General features: G+C 36.6%; 1 protein-coding gene across 3 annotated transcripts in view; it reads left to right on the top strand.

Annotated features, from left to right (window-relative positions):
* Nucleotides 1-13,656, top strand: part of LOC149775116 (beta-1,3-galactosyl-O-glycosyl-glycoprotein beta-1,6-N-acetylglucosaminyltransferase-like) — a 60,616-nt gene extending 46,960 nt beyond the window's left edge. For all 3 annotated transcript variants that reach the window (XM_089944513.1, XM_089944512.1, XM_089944514.1), the window contains exons 2-3: nucleotides 7,471-8,709; nucleotides 12,998-13,656. In XM_089944513.1, the coding sequence (XP_089800639.1) occupies nucleotides 7,551-8,709; nucleotides 12,998-13,290 (1,452 nt within the window). In that variant the 5' untranslated portion in view covers nucleotides 7,471-7,550 and the 3' untranslated portion in view covers nucleotides 13,291-13,656. The remainder of the gene's footprint in view (nucleotides 1-7,470; nucleotides 8,710-12,997) is intronic.
* Nucleotides 13,657-15,479: the final 1,823 nt, after the last annotated feature.

The following is a 15,479-nucleotide window of genomic DNA, read 5'->3' as shown; positions in this document are numbered from 1 at the left end:
GAAAGTTTCCGTCGAGATTATCTTTGCTGTTGACAACATATGGTGTATGAAAAGGGTTAAAACTACCAGTATCGTTGAAAGATATCCAAATATAACTGCAGCGGTATATAATGAATGCTACAGTGCTAGATTGTCTTGATGTAATTGTAAATTTTGCAACGATAAAATATACTGTTGCACCGATAGTTTTTAAAACGGTATTTCTAACTATTGCGAAGGTATCCGTTTAATCTTGCAAAGATGTTCAATTACGGCATTTTTTATCGGTGATATGGTAATATTACTTTTTTACGGTATTTATATGGTTACAACGCGTAAATCATATTTTATCGTTGCTATGTTAATATTATCGTTGCAACAATATAATAAATCGGTGCAACAACAAAAATACCCTTACAAAGGTACAATAAATTGTTGCAACCATAAATATACCGTTGCAGCGATAAAATGAACTGTTATAAATTACAAACAATACCATAGCACCAGTATTTGAATATCATTGTAACGGTAGGTGAGTAACTTTTTAACGGTACATGGATACCGTTGCTACGCCATTGTTATAAAAAATACCGTTGTAACGGCACAAATTACCGTTATAACAGCAAAAATTAGCATTTCAACGATATTAGGATACCACTGCAAAGGTATAGGTAGTTGTAATGATTTTCGCACACCACAGACACAGTCTATGTACTGCCCTTACTGCAAGACCAGCTCTCGGCTCCATCGCCCGTAAGCAAGCCGCTCTGCTATTGGGCGATTTACTATCAAATTTTGGAAAAAGTCCCTAAGCCGATCAGCTCGGAGGAAATGCCTGTATGTGAAGAATAACAAAATAGTTCCAAACACTTGTCCCATGGCTTGCTAATGTCAGTCGAATATGTGCCTTGAGTTTAATTCATATAAAAAGTCAGAGTCTTAGTAAAACAGAATGTGTCAATATGTGGTTTTGCAAAACGTAAGATTGTCCGTGATAGTTGAAGTACCTTCGTTGTCAAATCATAAGTTTCGGCGGTGCGTAGTTTTGTATCTTGTCAAACTCTTCGATATATGATTTTTAGGTTCATTACTGTGCCGGCAATCATCCGAGGCAGAATTTTGTCTCGCAGAAATAGCCTAGGTAGTTTAGAATAAAGTTTGTAAGACTAAGTTTATCACGTCTGTAACATAACGACCTCGGCTATTTCTGCGAGACAAAAATATGCCACAGATGTATCTGAAAATTTTCAGAAAAATTATATGTTCTATTCGCCAGAGATTTCTCCGCAAAAGATACAGTCCGCTTAGATCACGTCGGTTATTTATAAGATTGGATTGACTGTTAGACTGATAGAGAAGTTATGAAATTAACAAAAAGTTCGATCATTCGTAATTTCTGTTCAAGTTTTGTTTTGTAAACGAAATAAAATAACTAATACATAAAAACCGATTTCGTATTTAAACGGCCAACAACAACTTGTCAACAACTCGTATTTAAACGGCTAACAACTTGTCAAAAACTCGTATTTAAACGGCCAACAACAGCTTGTCAACAAAAACCTCAGAATAACACAAGTAAAAATTGTAACTTCGTATATTATAAAACGATCATCAGTTTTGTAAATGAAAAATGTGTTGCAAATTTACGCAGTAATTTATTTTAGAGCTTCAGTGTAATCATAATAAACAGGAATAACACGTCTAATAAATTTATATATATATATAATGTAATAAATTTATATATATATATATATATATATATATATATATATATATATATATATATATATATATATATATATAATGTAATAAATTTGGAGTATATGCATTTGGTTATAGCGCCCCGTTTTAAGGAATTCTTAGATTTTTGTGATTACTTGTCTCATTATTGGAATTCGGTGCAATGGAAATGTTCCTTAGCCCGAAATAATTAGCCAATTACTAGGAGCAAACGTCAAGGAGTGAAGTGTTAGTGAGTTTCCATGATGCCATGATTCAGTAGTAGTGATTTCAGATCAAAACCGAATGAGTCCCTGGAATACCATAGTCCCTATTAAAATCTAGTGGTGTACATTGGTGGTGTGACTGTAGTGTCAGTATTTACGGTAGGAAACCGGTAAATTACACAAAGGAATAAATAAGAAGGGACTCGGCAGATACAGTTTATGTGGCCATGGTGGCAAATGTGATGCAGTTTTACTGGCCAAATGTGCCTGGAAACCGTGGATTGACTGGTCTAAGATGTCGTAGTTAAAATAGTTCCCTTTGTTAGTGGATAATTGTATAGTTTCTACAGCGAGAACTGCTGGCGGTGCGGAAACCTGATGAACAGAAACCATGCAGATGTGCGGTTGATATATATTTGGCAGGTTGTGAGATCTGTGGTCTTGCATTGATTAGAGTAAAATTTATGTTCAGTAGGGACACGTCTGGCTTTCTAATTTACAACAGAAGTTGTATGGAAGTCTTTAGAAATTTTGGGTAAACTTATTACTTCTAGCGGGAATCGCGCCAGGGTTTGACACCGCTCGATCAAGTAAAGACCCCTGGCTTGTAACAAGATATATATAGTAATTCGATACTCGTTGTTGGAACACGTACTGTTGCCAGAATGAGAAAATCAGGGTCATTCCAAAGCGCCAAGCGTCCGTCATGATCCAGATTTTCATATGCTGGCAACAAGACCTGATCTAGCAGTCAAGATCCAGTTACTGTGACAATAATATTTTGTTATATAGCTATCAATTTTCAGATAACTAAAAAAAGTCCGTATACGTATCTAAAATCAACAAATATTTAAACTATTTTAAAACAAATTTTGTCATAAATCACAAACGGAAAAACATTCTCACCAGCTGTTATAAGCACGAAATACTTCAGTTTTTATGAATGAAGCGAATATAGTTCCAGCCTCGTTTGAAAATATAGTGACGGTATCTGAGTCAATATAGTATGCAACAACAATTATCATTGGTCCACAAGTCAATATAGTATGCAACAACAACCATCATTGGTCAATATAGTATGCAACAACAATTATCATTGGTCCACAAGTCAATATAGTATGCAAGAAGAATCATCATTGGTCCACAAGTCAATATAGTATGCAGCAACACTTATCATTGGCTTTCTGATAAAGAGTATGCGATTAAGGTCATAGACAATCTGTGTCAAGTCGAAGATAAAAGAAATGCTAGTGTGTTACTCTGCTGTTAATAGGCAAACATTCTCGAGCGTTGTTCGAAATATCTGGAGATGAATCGGATACCCCGGGAACCATTTTAGCAACGAAATGTTTTTTTCCGCAGGAAAATACATTAAGAGTAATTATAATATTTGACAATATTGCCGGACCTTGCTTTCGTTGCTATAGAAATGGTTGCCTGGCATTCATTGTTAGTTGTCCAAATTAGATTTTTCTACTCCTGGAATAGATACGGTACCCGTCCTGCTTCCAGAGCGTTCTCTTACAATCGTAAGAAGTACAGTTTGCTTATCCGAACAGCCGAGGGAAAGCCGAGGATTGGGGGTGTTTTTCGGTCATGAAGAGGACTCTTTAAAAGTAAGACGAATACATATATATGACTTGTACACCGTAATCCCTGCAGAACTACTGAAACAATGCCTTCACACTCAAGCTGAAAACACATAGCGCCAATAAACTGAAATAATCTGAGAAATTCACCTGAGAAAAGGTGACCTTTTGCAAGGCATGTGCACGGGCGTAATGTGCTTGAACTTGCTTGTTACGCATCAGCAGCGATTACTGGACAGGCATGCTAACACATGTATGACCACTCTAGTAGCTTCCAGTGAGTCGGTGATTATCGCCGGGATTTTCCCGGGTTATTCATCCACCAGATATACCGGCCGCCATGTACAGCATATCATGCGCTGAAAATGGCGTTAAACGCAAAACAGCAACAACTTTATTAATAAATCGCGTTGAGACATACATACCACCTCGGGAGCGATGTCTCAGTGCTTGAACAGTTATATAAAATCTATGAAATAATCGTAGTCAGCTATCGAATCCATCTTATACAGAAGGTAAGTTCATTTGAAACTTTGGTGAATTTAAATTTACGAACCGCTCAACTGATTGTGTGGTGGAAAACTCGATCATTCAAGTCTTCATTCGCTTTCTTAAAAATCCATTTTTGCATCAGACTAAAGAAGTTTCGTTGTGTTTGGTCAGTTTTTCGGTTTTGTATGGAGTTTAGCCAGAGGAAATGTGAGCTGTTCTTTGATCATGATATCGCATATACAAACGTATATAGCATTTAGGCAGATGTGGAGGTTTTACACCTTCCACGGTCAGTTTAGGTAGATTTTGAGAATTTAATTGAATGCTATTTTAAATAATTAAATTGAACGCTGTTTATAAGCTATGTAATTTCTCCTGAACATTGAAACAAAGGTATGTGTCCTTTTAGAAGTTTTCGGTAGTTTTAAGTCTCTGACGGAAACATCCGGGAGTAGACAGAAACCGTCGGGAAGAAGACGGAAAATAAATATTGCAAAAAAAGGCCAACAGGAAGAAAATTTAGGATAGGCAGGCTCTAACATACCGGGATATTTATATTTTCTTTTAGATTTGATACGATTCGAGAATGTTCTAAAAAAAATATCTGGATCTAAAGCTAACTGAAAAACGCATTAACATATTTGCTGATTCAAACGTTATATAAGCTGGCGTACCCGATTCATTTGGCAAAGTAAACAAGTTTGGAACATCAAACCCATCATTAGAGAATGTCAGTCCTCACACAGAATACATGGCAGAGATTACGTGGTATCGGACACGCATAACTAAACTAGGCAAGCCTCCTTGAAAGCGAAACTCAACCTGTGTGAGTACTTTGCCAGTATCCACTGACAGTAGAACACATTGTTGAATGTATAAACTTCCATTCTCAGAGGGGCAGGTGTGTGTGTGTGTGTGTGTGTGTGTGTGTGTGTGTGTGTGAACACAGTTAAGAAGCTTTATAGATTTGTTCCACTGTAATAAAAATCTGGACGTTTTGAGACGGTGCGGTTTATATAACAAATGTTGACCCAATATTTGGGAGTTGTTTTCCTCTTAAATTAGTTTTTAGGTTTATATTTGTCTATATACCATTTAAAGGGAGTTTTATATCTTTACAGTTTATCTTTTGGAACTGTATGTTTGCCCTTTATTTAGAATGCTTACCTTCCGAACTAATTTAGTTTTTCAGTCTTTACATTTATAGTATTTTTTAGTAAGAATTGATATGACGGTGCATTCGTCTATATATATATATATATATATATATAACCATTACCTTAATACCATGTATGTACCTTAAGCAAGTTAAGCTTTATTTACCATTTATCTTGACGGAGAATTTCGATACGCCAGCTCCTTTTTCGAGCATCGAGCCGAGATCGTATTTCTTAAAAGTTGTATGATCTTCTTTCCATCCTCAGTGACATAACCAGCGACGAACGTAATTCGAATGCTAACATAAAAGTTTATCATTTTCTAGTTTGTTACACTCGGCGGATCACGTACTTCCAATCTTATTCATCAGTGCATGAAATCACTCCCTCACTGCTACGGACTTCATTATTAATTTCTTGTGACGCCAAAGCCCAACACCAGGTTGTTGATTTTGTTAGCGTTCGTGATAGTAATTACATTGTGCCAACAATCAAGTGCCGGCCAGAACAAAACTTCTTTTGAAGGATGGTAGGTTCACAAAGTCGTAAAACATTTGTTGTTGTCTTATTTTCTTTTTTTTTTCTTCAATCGATGAGTCAATTACTATACTGCAGTACACTATACTGCATTTCATTATGCGACACTACACTATACTATACAGGAAATGCGAAAGGAATGCGGAATGTAATACATTAAAACAAAATTAGACATGAGAGCGCATACAGATAGTGATGATGGAAAATGTCACCTACTTTCTTCGATGTGAAATCAGTCTGAATCAGATCATGAATCTAGAAGCGAAATGATCAAAAAATATCTAGTCTCTATAAAGGATCACCATTAGGCAACGATTTAAAACAACGTTGTCACCATTAGGCAACGTTTTAAAACATCGTTGTCACCATTAGGCAACGTTTTAAAACAACGTTGTCACCATTAGGCAACGTTTTAAAACAGCGTTGTCACCATTAGGCAACGTTTAAAAACAACGTTGTCACCGTTAGGCAACGTTTTAAAACAGCGTTGTCACCACTTGTATTCATCTAGCTAGTCAACAAGTTTCGAGTGAATACATTATTCAGTCTGTATATTTGGACACAAATTTTCTTATTCGATACATCCCTTATTTTATTTATAAAGTATCCTCTCGCACTTTGCAGAGAGTTTGTAAAATAATAACTTACAAACAAAAAACCATCCCATTGCGTTTCCTCGACAGATGAATCAATATGGATGTTGTATGCAGTGAAACAAAACTGTCACTGACACTGATCAGTCATTGGCTGAGTGGCAAGGAGAAGGGGATTTTTTAATACCTCGAGAAATTGAACATTTTTTTTTACATCAAGATAAAATATGCTTTAATTGATATATGGACACAACAAATTCTGTTGTCAACAAATCAAAACAAGAAATTTTTTCAAGCTTTCTGGGGGCCAGAAATATAAAAATAAAATACTAGGTCGGCCCTCACCCCACCCCCAATAAAATACTCGGTCCGCACCCACACCACCCAACATTATATGTTTAAGTTATTAGGACGCTTTATAAGGAAGCAGAGATATGTTACAGTTTCAAGAAGCACACGTCGCTCTGACTATTATAAACAGGTTCAAGATTTTGCGGGACCCTTGGTGGTCTAAGGCACTCGCCTTTACAGATCACAGGCATCCACCAATGTCCGCGTACTTTCGAGTCTCGAGCTCGGTCAACGTGGTTATATGACAAAACTTGCCAGTATCGTTCTTTAGGTCGGTGGTTCCCGGAGTTTTCCCTGGTGGTTCTTCAACCAAATATACTGGCCGCCATCTCTAGCCTATCTTGTGATGAAAAAAGTCGTTAAATCTATAACAGCAGCATTAAAAATTTGGTTACTGGTTCTATTCAAACACGATTTGGTGACGAGGCCAAGCGTTATACGTAAGAGTTTATCGGATGATTTGATGTATTCACATTATTTTTCCTCCTAGCCTATCTTTGATCCATTGAACGCATGGGCAAAAACAGATGTACTCGACATAGTGGGCTCTTTCCTTTTTTGTCTATATGTTGTGGTCAGATGCGTGTGCTTATAGATGAATAAAATGTGGTTTTTACTTTTTTATTTCTATAAAGCATTTACTTAAATATACACAACAGTTGTTCTACACGACGTTAGATTTCGCAGTCTAATCATTGTCGATTATTTAGTATCTTTTTCAAACATGTTTGTGTGCATGTTTTTTTCCTTACAGCTTGACCAACAGAATGCATGCTAATGAGTTTCTGTCTTTGTTTTCTACATTTCTTCTTGTCTCTTCTTGCAGATGTCCTGAATCGTACATGCAAGGATTTCTCAGACTCAGTCCGTCGACTTTTCTCTCAATTTCCTGATTCACCATCATAGATGGTTTGTAAGGTACTAGTGCAAAATCTGGATCCCAAAATGGCACGTGCAATTCGGTATTTTGTGTATGTAATTTTTGCCGTTACCTTATCAATTTTCATATTCCTCATGTGGATAGAACGCACACATATTCCCCATCCTCTGCAGCTTCAAAGGAAACTTGCCAGGCAAGCTTTAGGTTACGAACATCGTGAACTATCTGAAAATGGACTAGATTATCCTGTTTTCTTTGGAAACGTTAATTCCAAAGAATTCGAGGATAATGATTTAGAAAACTATCTGAAAAAATTGTCCTGTTCCAAACTGATAAACGGGGACACTTACGAGATGCAAAGAGGGATGAACTTTTTGCGGATGAAAAATTTTACATTCCCGCACAGAAAAGATGAAAAAGTAGCAAGGGAGTTTCAGGATTGCGAGAAATTTAAGCAGCGGCGCGGTTACATAACAGGTTCTCAGCAGCAAGAAGAGGTCGATTTTCCAATAGCTTACAGTATTTTATTCCACGAAAACTTGGAGCAGTTGGAAAGACTTATGAGGGTTATATACAGACCACAAAATCAGTATTGCATACACGTGGATAGAAAAAGTCCCGATAGTCTCATAAACGCTGTAAGATCGCTGGCAGACTGCTTTGAAAATGTATTCGTTGCCTCAAAGTTGGAGATAGTAATTTACGCCAGTTATACCCGGCTTTTGGCGGACATTAACTGTATGAAGGACCTCGTGAACAACGGAAAGCCGTGGGAATATCTTTTAAATATGGCTTCTAGTGAACTTCCACTTAAAACTAATTCCGAATTAGTTCAGATTTTAAAAGTTTTTAATGGGTCGAATGATATACACGAAGTTCTCAATTTGAGGATTTTCGAAAGATTCGAGAAGAAACATTTTACATTTATAAACGAGAGAACTAGAACGGGTTACATGATTCACACCGAAAAGAAAAAAGAGGATCCACCGTTTGACCTTGTAATTACAAAGGGTAACGCCTACAACATATTCAGCAGAGCTTTTGTGGAGTTTGCACTGACAGATGAAATCGCAATTGATCTTTTGGGGTGGTCAGCTGATACCCTTACTCCTGATGAACATTACTGGGCAACTTTGAATAACCTTTACAGCAATGATTTCCTGGACACTCCCGGTGGCTACAAAGGTACACAAACACACACACACACACACACGTTTCGTTTTCAAATCACCGGTTAAAACTTTCAGAAGTTTCATTAATATTGTTTTGTGAATTATTTCTAATACTTCTACCTCCATATGATAAATTGTACAAGCTTTTTGATATCTTCCCTCCAGTCTGTATAGACCAGACCTTTAGTTATACTGGTCATAAACCAGATTCGATGATATTTCGTCCGTCATCGGGCGTCTGCTGTCCGTTAGTAAAAGTTTGTATGGCTGCTTCTACTTACTTACACATTGATCCTCTGGTCTCGGACATCCAGTATGGCCGCCGCAGCAGCCCTCTTGAAGATCTTGCTATCGTTTCTCCTCCAGAAGTGACAGTAATGTTGACATGGCACTTATATTATGTCTAGTTAGCCTGTTATGGAAATGGTGCCAAGCTGATGTCTGATGTAAATAGAAAGTCATACTGATAAAGGAGTTTTCAAATTAAGACTGTGACGTCTAGTTAGTCTGTTATGGAAATGGTGCCAGTCTGATGTCTGATGTAAATAGAAAGTCATACTGATAAGGAGTTTTCAAATTAAGACTGTGATGTCTAGTTAGTCTGTTATGGAAATGGTGCCAATCTGATGTCTGATGTAAATAGAAAGTCATACTGATAAGGAGTTTTCAAATTAAGACTGTGACGTCTAGTTAGTCTGTTTTGAAAATGGTGCCAATCTGATGTCTGATGTAAATAGAAAGTCATACTGATAAGGAGTTTTCAAATTAAGACTGTGACGTCTAGTTAGTCTGTTATGAAAATGGTGCCAATCTGATGTCTGATGTAAATAGAAAGTCATACTGATAAGGAGTTTTCAAATTAAGACTGTGATGTCTAGTTAGTCTGTTATGAAAATGGTATCTGCCTGGTGTCTGATACGGCTGCCTCTTTGTCCAGCTTCAAAATCTTATCACTACTTTTCTTCACTGAATAGTCATACCAGCCCAGGGTTTTCACTAAAAGACTTTTTCCAATGTTTTGTTCGAGCTAACTTAAAATGGTTCTGATGCGACATCAACTATGTGGCCATCCTGAAAATCTTGTAAATCACACTCGGCTGCTCCATTGATACATATAGGTTTGTATTAGTACCCCGTCCACGAAGTAAGGGTACTCGTATTAGTGCTAAAAAAGCGTCATGGGGGGGGGGGCGCTCTACAGACGGTACTTACTTCTAAGAGAGTGACAGGTGTCAGGTGAAGTTGTTTGTAGAGAAAATGATGGCATAATTCTATGTTGCTATAATGAACCGTGGCTGAAATTTCTTTGGACATTGTGCTTTTGGAAATAGTACATGACCTTAGGACACGACTGACCAAAATGGCTGCTCCCGTATGATCAAAAATGAGACTGCATTAGTGTAAAGTATGCTATTTTCTGCAGTCATTAAAATAGGGAAAAAGGAACGTTGCTAGACCAGACAATACTAGCTTGTGAAAGTGCAATGAATGAATTACCAAATACATAAAATGTCAAAAAGTTATGGACTCTTTTTTTTGTACAATTTTACCTCTTAAGTCTTGGAAGTGAAAGTGACCAGGCTGTGCTTGCAGTGTTTTGTTTTTTCGGGGGTGGGGGGAGGGTATAGACTCACATCAGAAATAAGACCCAACTGTATGACTCTATAATCCAAACTACACCTGTTAATCATACACCAAATGAAAGGGAGTTAAAAATTCTTATTACAATGTTTAAGATGTACAATGGCTTTTTAAATAGACAAGATAACTAGCGGGGGAACCAGGGAAATTATTTTACTTTAAAAATGTAACCCTTTGCGAAATACGCAAATGTAGAGTGCCACCTTTGTGTTTTGCGGTTTTAAGTAGCGCTCTACGGTTAGTATGAACTTGAGAAAGTGGGGCCGGTATAAGGTGTTTGCCTTGGCAACAAGCATAATGGAGATAAAGTTGGCACACCTCTAAAAATGCTGTTTTATTGCATTGTAACTGTAATTTCTTTACATGTGGTCACGATGTACTATCTAAAGCAGAGAGCTCGTTTTTTTTTTTTTTTGTTTTTTTTTTTAAATCCCTAATTTACCTTTGAAGTTGAGGAGGTAAAATTGATCATGCGGAACTAGCAGTCTTTTGAGGGATGCACAGGAAGTAAGGCCACGTATATCTAATACAGAAGAAGATTAAAAATGGAGGCTGAAATATTAAAAAATTACAGCCCAAACAAAAACAAAACAACTAAGACGTTTAGAAAAAGAAATGCAGGACCGCATTTTCATTCGTTGGTTTGTGGTTATGGAAGTTCATTTTAGCTTGTATACACAGAAAGATAAATGGAAGGGTATATTCATAGTGAGAGTTTTCGAGGGGGGGGGGGGCACTGTTTATGAAATTGCTCTGGTCCCAGTTTCATAAAACTTTCAATTCTAATTATCGAAAGTAAGATTTTGTTTTATCATGCTTAAAACATTTCAGACTGTGTTGGAATTTTGTGAGTAGTGGAGATATTACCTCGATGGTTTTTAATAACGGACACCAGGAAGTTATTTTATTCTTAAAAACATGTTGAAGAATTCCTGAAATTTAAGGTTTTTTCTCAGAGACAAAGCAGCACGAATGTCAGAAAGTCGCAGGATGTTATGACTGTATTTTAATCCTTTATGGCTGTTTTGTGTTCATGAAAACAAACTCCAAGTTCCAATCCAAGCAATAAAATGATATTTAAAAATATCAGTTGCAGGAATAAGACATTATTTGTTAATGTTATGTTAAGGTAAAAAGAATTATGTGCGTGTTTCCTATTGCACTGGTTTTAAAATTAGCGAGGCAGGTTTTTTAAATAACACACACACACACACACACGCAGAGCTCGACTGGTCATAGACCAGAAAACTTAATGCTGTGGTCTTTCGTCTGGCGTCCGTTATCACGTGTTTGCTATCGCTACTCATAAACTACCAAACTTTGAAGACGCATTCATCGCAATGTCTTTATGGTCGTAAATAAAGTGGTGAATCGCAGATGTCCAGCAGAAAGTTTTCAGGCGTTACTCTTGCTTTGGGGTGATACTGCTTTCCACGCATGCGTCAGCAATTTAAAAAGGTCAGTAAATGATAGATACACAGGTGTTCTGTTGGGGATTAATACTAAAAAATGTGAGTGTTCCGAAAGATTTAATAATATGGATCAAAAGAAGAAGGATTTTATTTATCATTCCCATACAATACAAAAGTCTGTCCAAATAAATTTATTACTTGCTAGCGAGCGTCCGATAGTCAGAACTGATTGGAGGGTGAAAGCTTAATTATGAAATACGGCCCGAACGGTTAGTCTCCGTTACCAGTAATGTCAGGGGAAAAAAAAGAAAGCTGATATCTACTTGTTGGTCACCGCGACAAGGGGAATGCCTTTGTCGTTCTATACTTGCGTATGACAAAAAACAAATGGTCAAGCTACGCGCCTGTCTTTGAGCTGGCCAATAGAAATGCAGCTTTCAACAATCGGAAATGATTCAAATCCTTCGGCATACACTGGTTCTCATCAGGACAATTAATTGTCCGATATAGTTTCTACAATTGTTTATCAGTACGGAACTTTCCACTGTGTCCAAACAATACAAATCATATGTTAATCTAAAGTACTTTCAAAGATGACTTCAAGGTGAAGTTCTTGTCATAGGTTCACCGGCATTTCTTTGAGAGGCTAGGCTTTAAACTAAGCAATGTACATTGGAACACAGATTTCACTTCCGGATCATCACCTGGACCTTATTACTCACTGTGCACTTCGCCGAAACACACACAGACAACTACACCGTAAGCTTATATTCTAAAGAATAAACAATTACCTTTAAATCCATAAAAAGAATGCCTAAATCTAATTCGTGTATCATCACCAAAAGGAGACAGGATAAAGTGCTCTAAAAATAGACTGGGACTACATTCGTCCGGAACTAATAATTGTGATCTGATTCCATCAGCCACACTACTAAGTCTACCATACGAGAAGATACAATACTTCATCTCAAGGCTGATAAAAATAGTGATTATAGGTCACGTGACCCTAAGCGGTCGCTGTCAGCTCTTTACGTAGGACAGTTGAGATCTGATTTAATCAGATTGGGGTTGAGGGCATTCGTAGTTGTTTTACAGTCGTAGATCGAGTTCTGCTGGACGGATAGTAGTTTGTAGTATTAGTCGTGGGAGCATCAACAGTAGCAGTAGTAGTAGTTGGATGAAGATATAAAGATAGTTTTACATAAGACTGATAATATATCTGACTGAATATTCTCTGTTTGTTTGCAGGAGACCCTGACAAGAAACCATATATTGCACGTTACATCGGCTGGAAGACGGACAAGCTAAAGGATCGTTGTAAAGCCCAGAAATACGTTCATAATATTTGCGTTTTCAGCATTGCCGACCTTCCTGTTCTTCAAGGTCGCATGGAAGTCATTGCTAATAAGTTCGATATCACCTATGACCCGCTTGCGTACAGGTGTATGGAAGAACTGATTGTCAACAGGACTCGAAGTCGTGCCAAAATTACTAATATTCATAAGTACAAAAAGCTGCTATTTATTGGGGGCAAGACGTGATATTTTCTTCGCGAGGTTGTTGATTTATTAAATACATTGTACGACAAGACAATTGCCGTGCTAATTATCCTCATGTTTACCAAAAAGTAAAAGTATTAAGATGGGACACGTGTCATGCAAGCCATAGTAAAATGTTTTGAATGTGCAACATTCTGTTCTCAAACACAAATTACTAGTAAATCCAGGACCGATGCAAGGGTATTTGGCGCCCTAGGCAAACCTTCTACCTTGCCTGTCCCCCAAGCGGGGGGGGGGGGCATCGCTTATTATAAATTGTTTTGTTTTTAGTATTAATGCAAGTTCGGCTTGATAATTTATTAATTTCATTATTTAGTCTACATATGATAATAAATGAATGGCCTGAGAGTGTACTTCGTTCTTGACGTCCTAGGTGGCTGCCTAGTTCGCCTTTTGGGTTAAACTGGCCCTATGTATATCATTTACACCTATATACCATGTCTCTCAGTGCATTCACCATCATTCGTGAAATTTTTGGTATTTAAGTCACTTAACAGGTCCTCAGTCTTTTATTCACAAATGTGAAATGGAATACAAGATTTATTATTTCTGTTTTGAGAGAAAGGATTGCTAAATCCAATATTCGGATAGAATTTAACCAGGCACATGTCAAAGACGTAACTTAGTCTAGTGTGATTATCTTACCAGCAAAATAAGGCACACATTATGCATGTGCAGAGGCTTAAATTAACATTTTTAAGCATGAAAAAAGAGTAAATCATCTGTTAAGTAATCGAAGAAACTTATATAGTATACTGTACTGATTAATAACCAGTTAAATAATTCGAATCTTATGTTACGTGTTTAGGCTCGAATAAACAGCAACACAAGAAAGAGTGAAAACATCGAGCATTGAAAAATTTAAATAATTTATTTCCCTGGAAAAATACTTTTAAAAAAGTGAAAAAAATAAGAACTTACTGTTTTAAGAATCAAATCCAAAAATAATCCAAGAATAATCCACGAATAAAATTGTTGAAGTCCTAATAATAAAATGTTTTAATGAATTTAAGTTCGTGTCCCGACGAAGAATCCAAGATGGAAGGCGATGACGTATGCTGTATCCTGTTCAATTGTGTTGTCTAAAGTTCTTTGTACAAACACAAGAAATAATCCGGTGTTTGAATTAATTAAATTTATTTGTTCAAGAATTCTGTATGAGCACTCAAAATATTTCCAGAGAAACGAATTAATCTTTTAGAATCCAAATAATCTGAATAAACATTAAAATGTAATTACCAAAATAACACAACAAAAGAAACACCTTTACGTCCTAGTGTTTAGAAGCCCGAATGATTGATCTCTCTCTAAGCATCACTATTAAAACTAAGTAATGCGCAATTTCGGAAATGCCTAATTGCGAAATAGAGGATCACGTGATCATGTTTACATATAAAAAATCACGTAGCCTCATTATGACCTTGTTAAAAACCAATCATTTTACTCCAAGGAAAAAAATTGTTTACTTCACTAAAAACTATTTACAAGTCGAGGGTCACGTAACCAACACAGCCTCGATCTCAGCCTTATTATTCCCACAATAAAAATAAATTTAAAAAAAAAAAAAAAAAAACTTGTTCACGCGACTGTTACTAATTTTGAATTAAGGTCGAGAACCCGGTCAGCTTTATTTGTTTACAAAATTGAACAGTCAAGGTCAAACTATTTCTGGAAAAAGTATCGAGTTCGTAGTAAACAGAACTACATAATTTGTACATATAATGAAATTAAAAATAAAAAGATTTTAAAACTTACAATTAAATCATATATAAATTAAATCAAATATACATAACAAGGTACAAAGATGTATCACCAGTGCATTTTTTAAATATTTATCAGACTGGTAGTAACTTAAAATAGTTATGAACCTAATTGGACGGAATACTGTAGGAACAGGATCAGGACCACTGGAAGACAGATCTTCATATCAAAATGACCGCAGTAGAAGACAACAAGAAACAAAGCATGAAAAGTACCAACATCAAGAAAGCGCTGATTTTATTCAACGGACGGGATGGTGAGGGGGAGATATGGTCGTCAGACCAGCTGAAAAAGTTGTTTATCTTTCTTCGAGTCATAGTGTCTTTAAAATTTTATTTTCTTGCTAAACACTATGAGGAACAGGGAGGGTGAACAGACCAATTTTAGAGCAAGTTTTCCTTGAAAATAAA

This window comes from Sinohyriopsis cumingii, chromosome 19, assembly GCF_028554795.1.
Source record: "Sinohyriopsis cumingii isolate HCF-2022 chromosome 19, ASM2855479v2, whole genome shotgun sequence".
NCBI classification, from domain to species: Eukaryota; Metazoa; Mollusca; class Bivalvia; order Unionida; family Unionidae; genus Sinohyriopsis; species Sinohyriopsis cumingii.
This window is presented reverse-complemented; position numbering and strand designations above follow the sequence as displayed.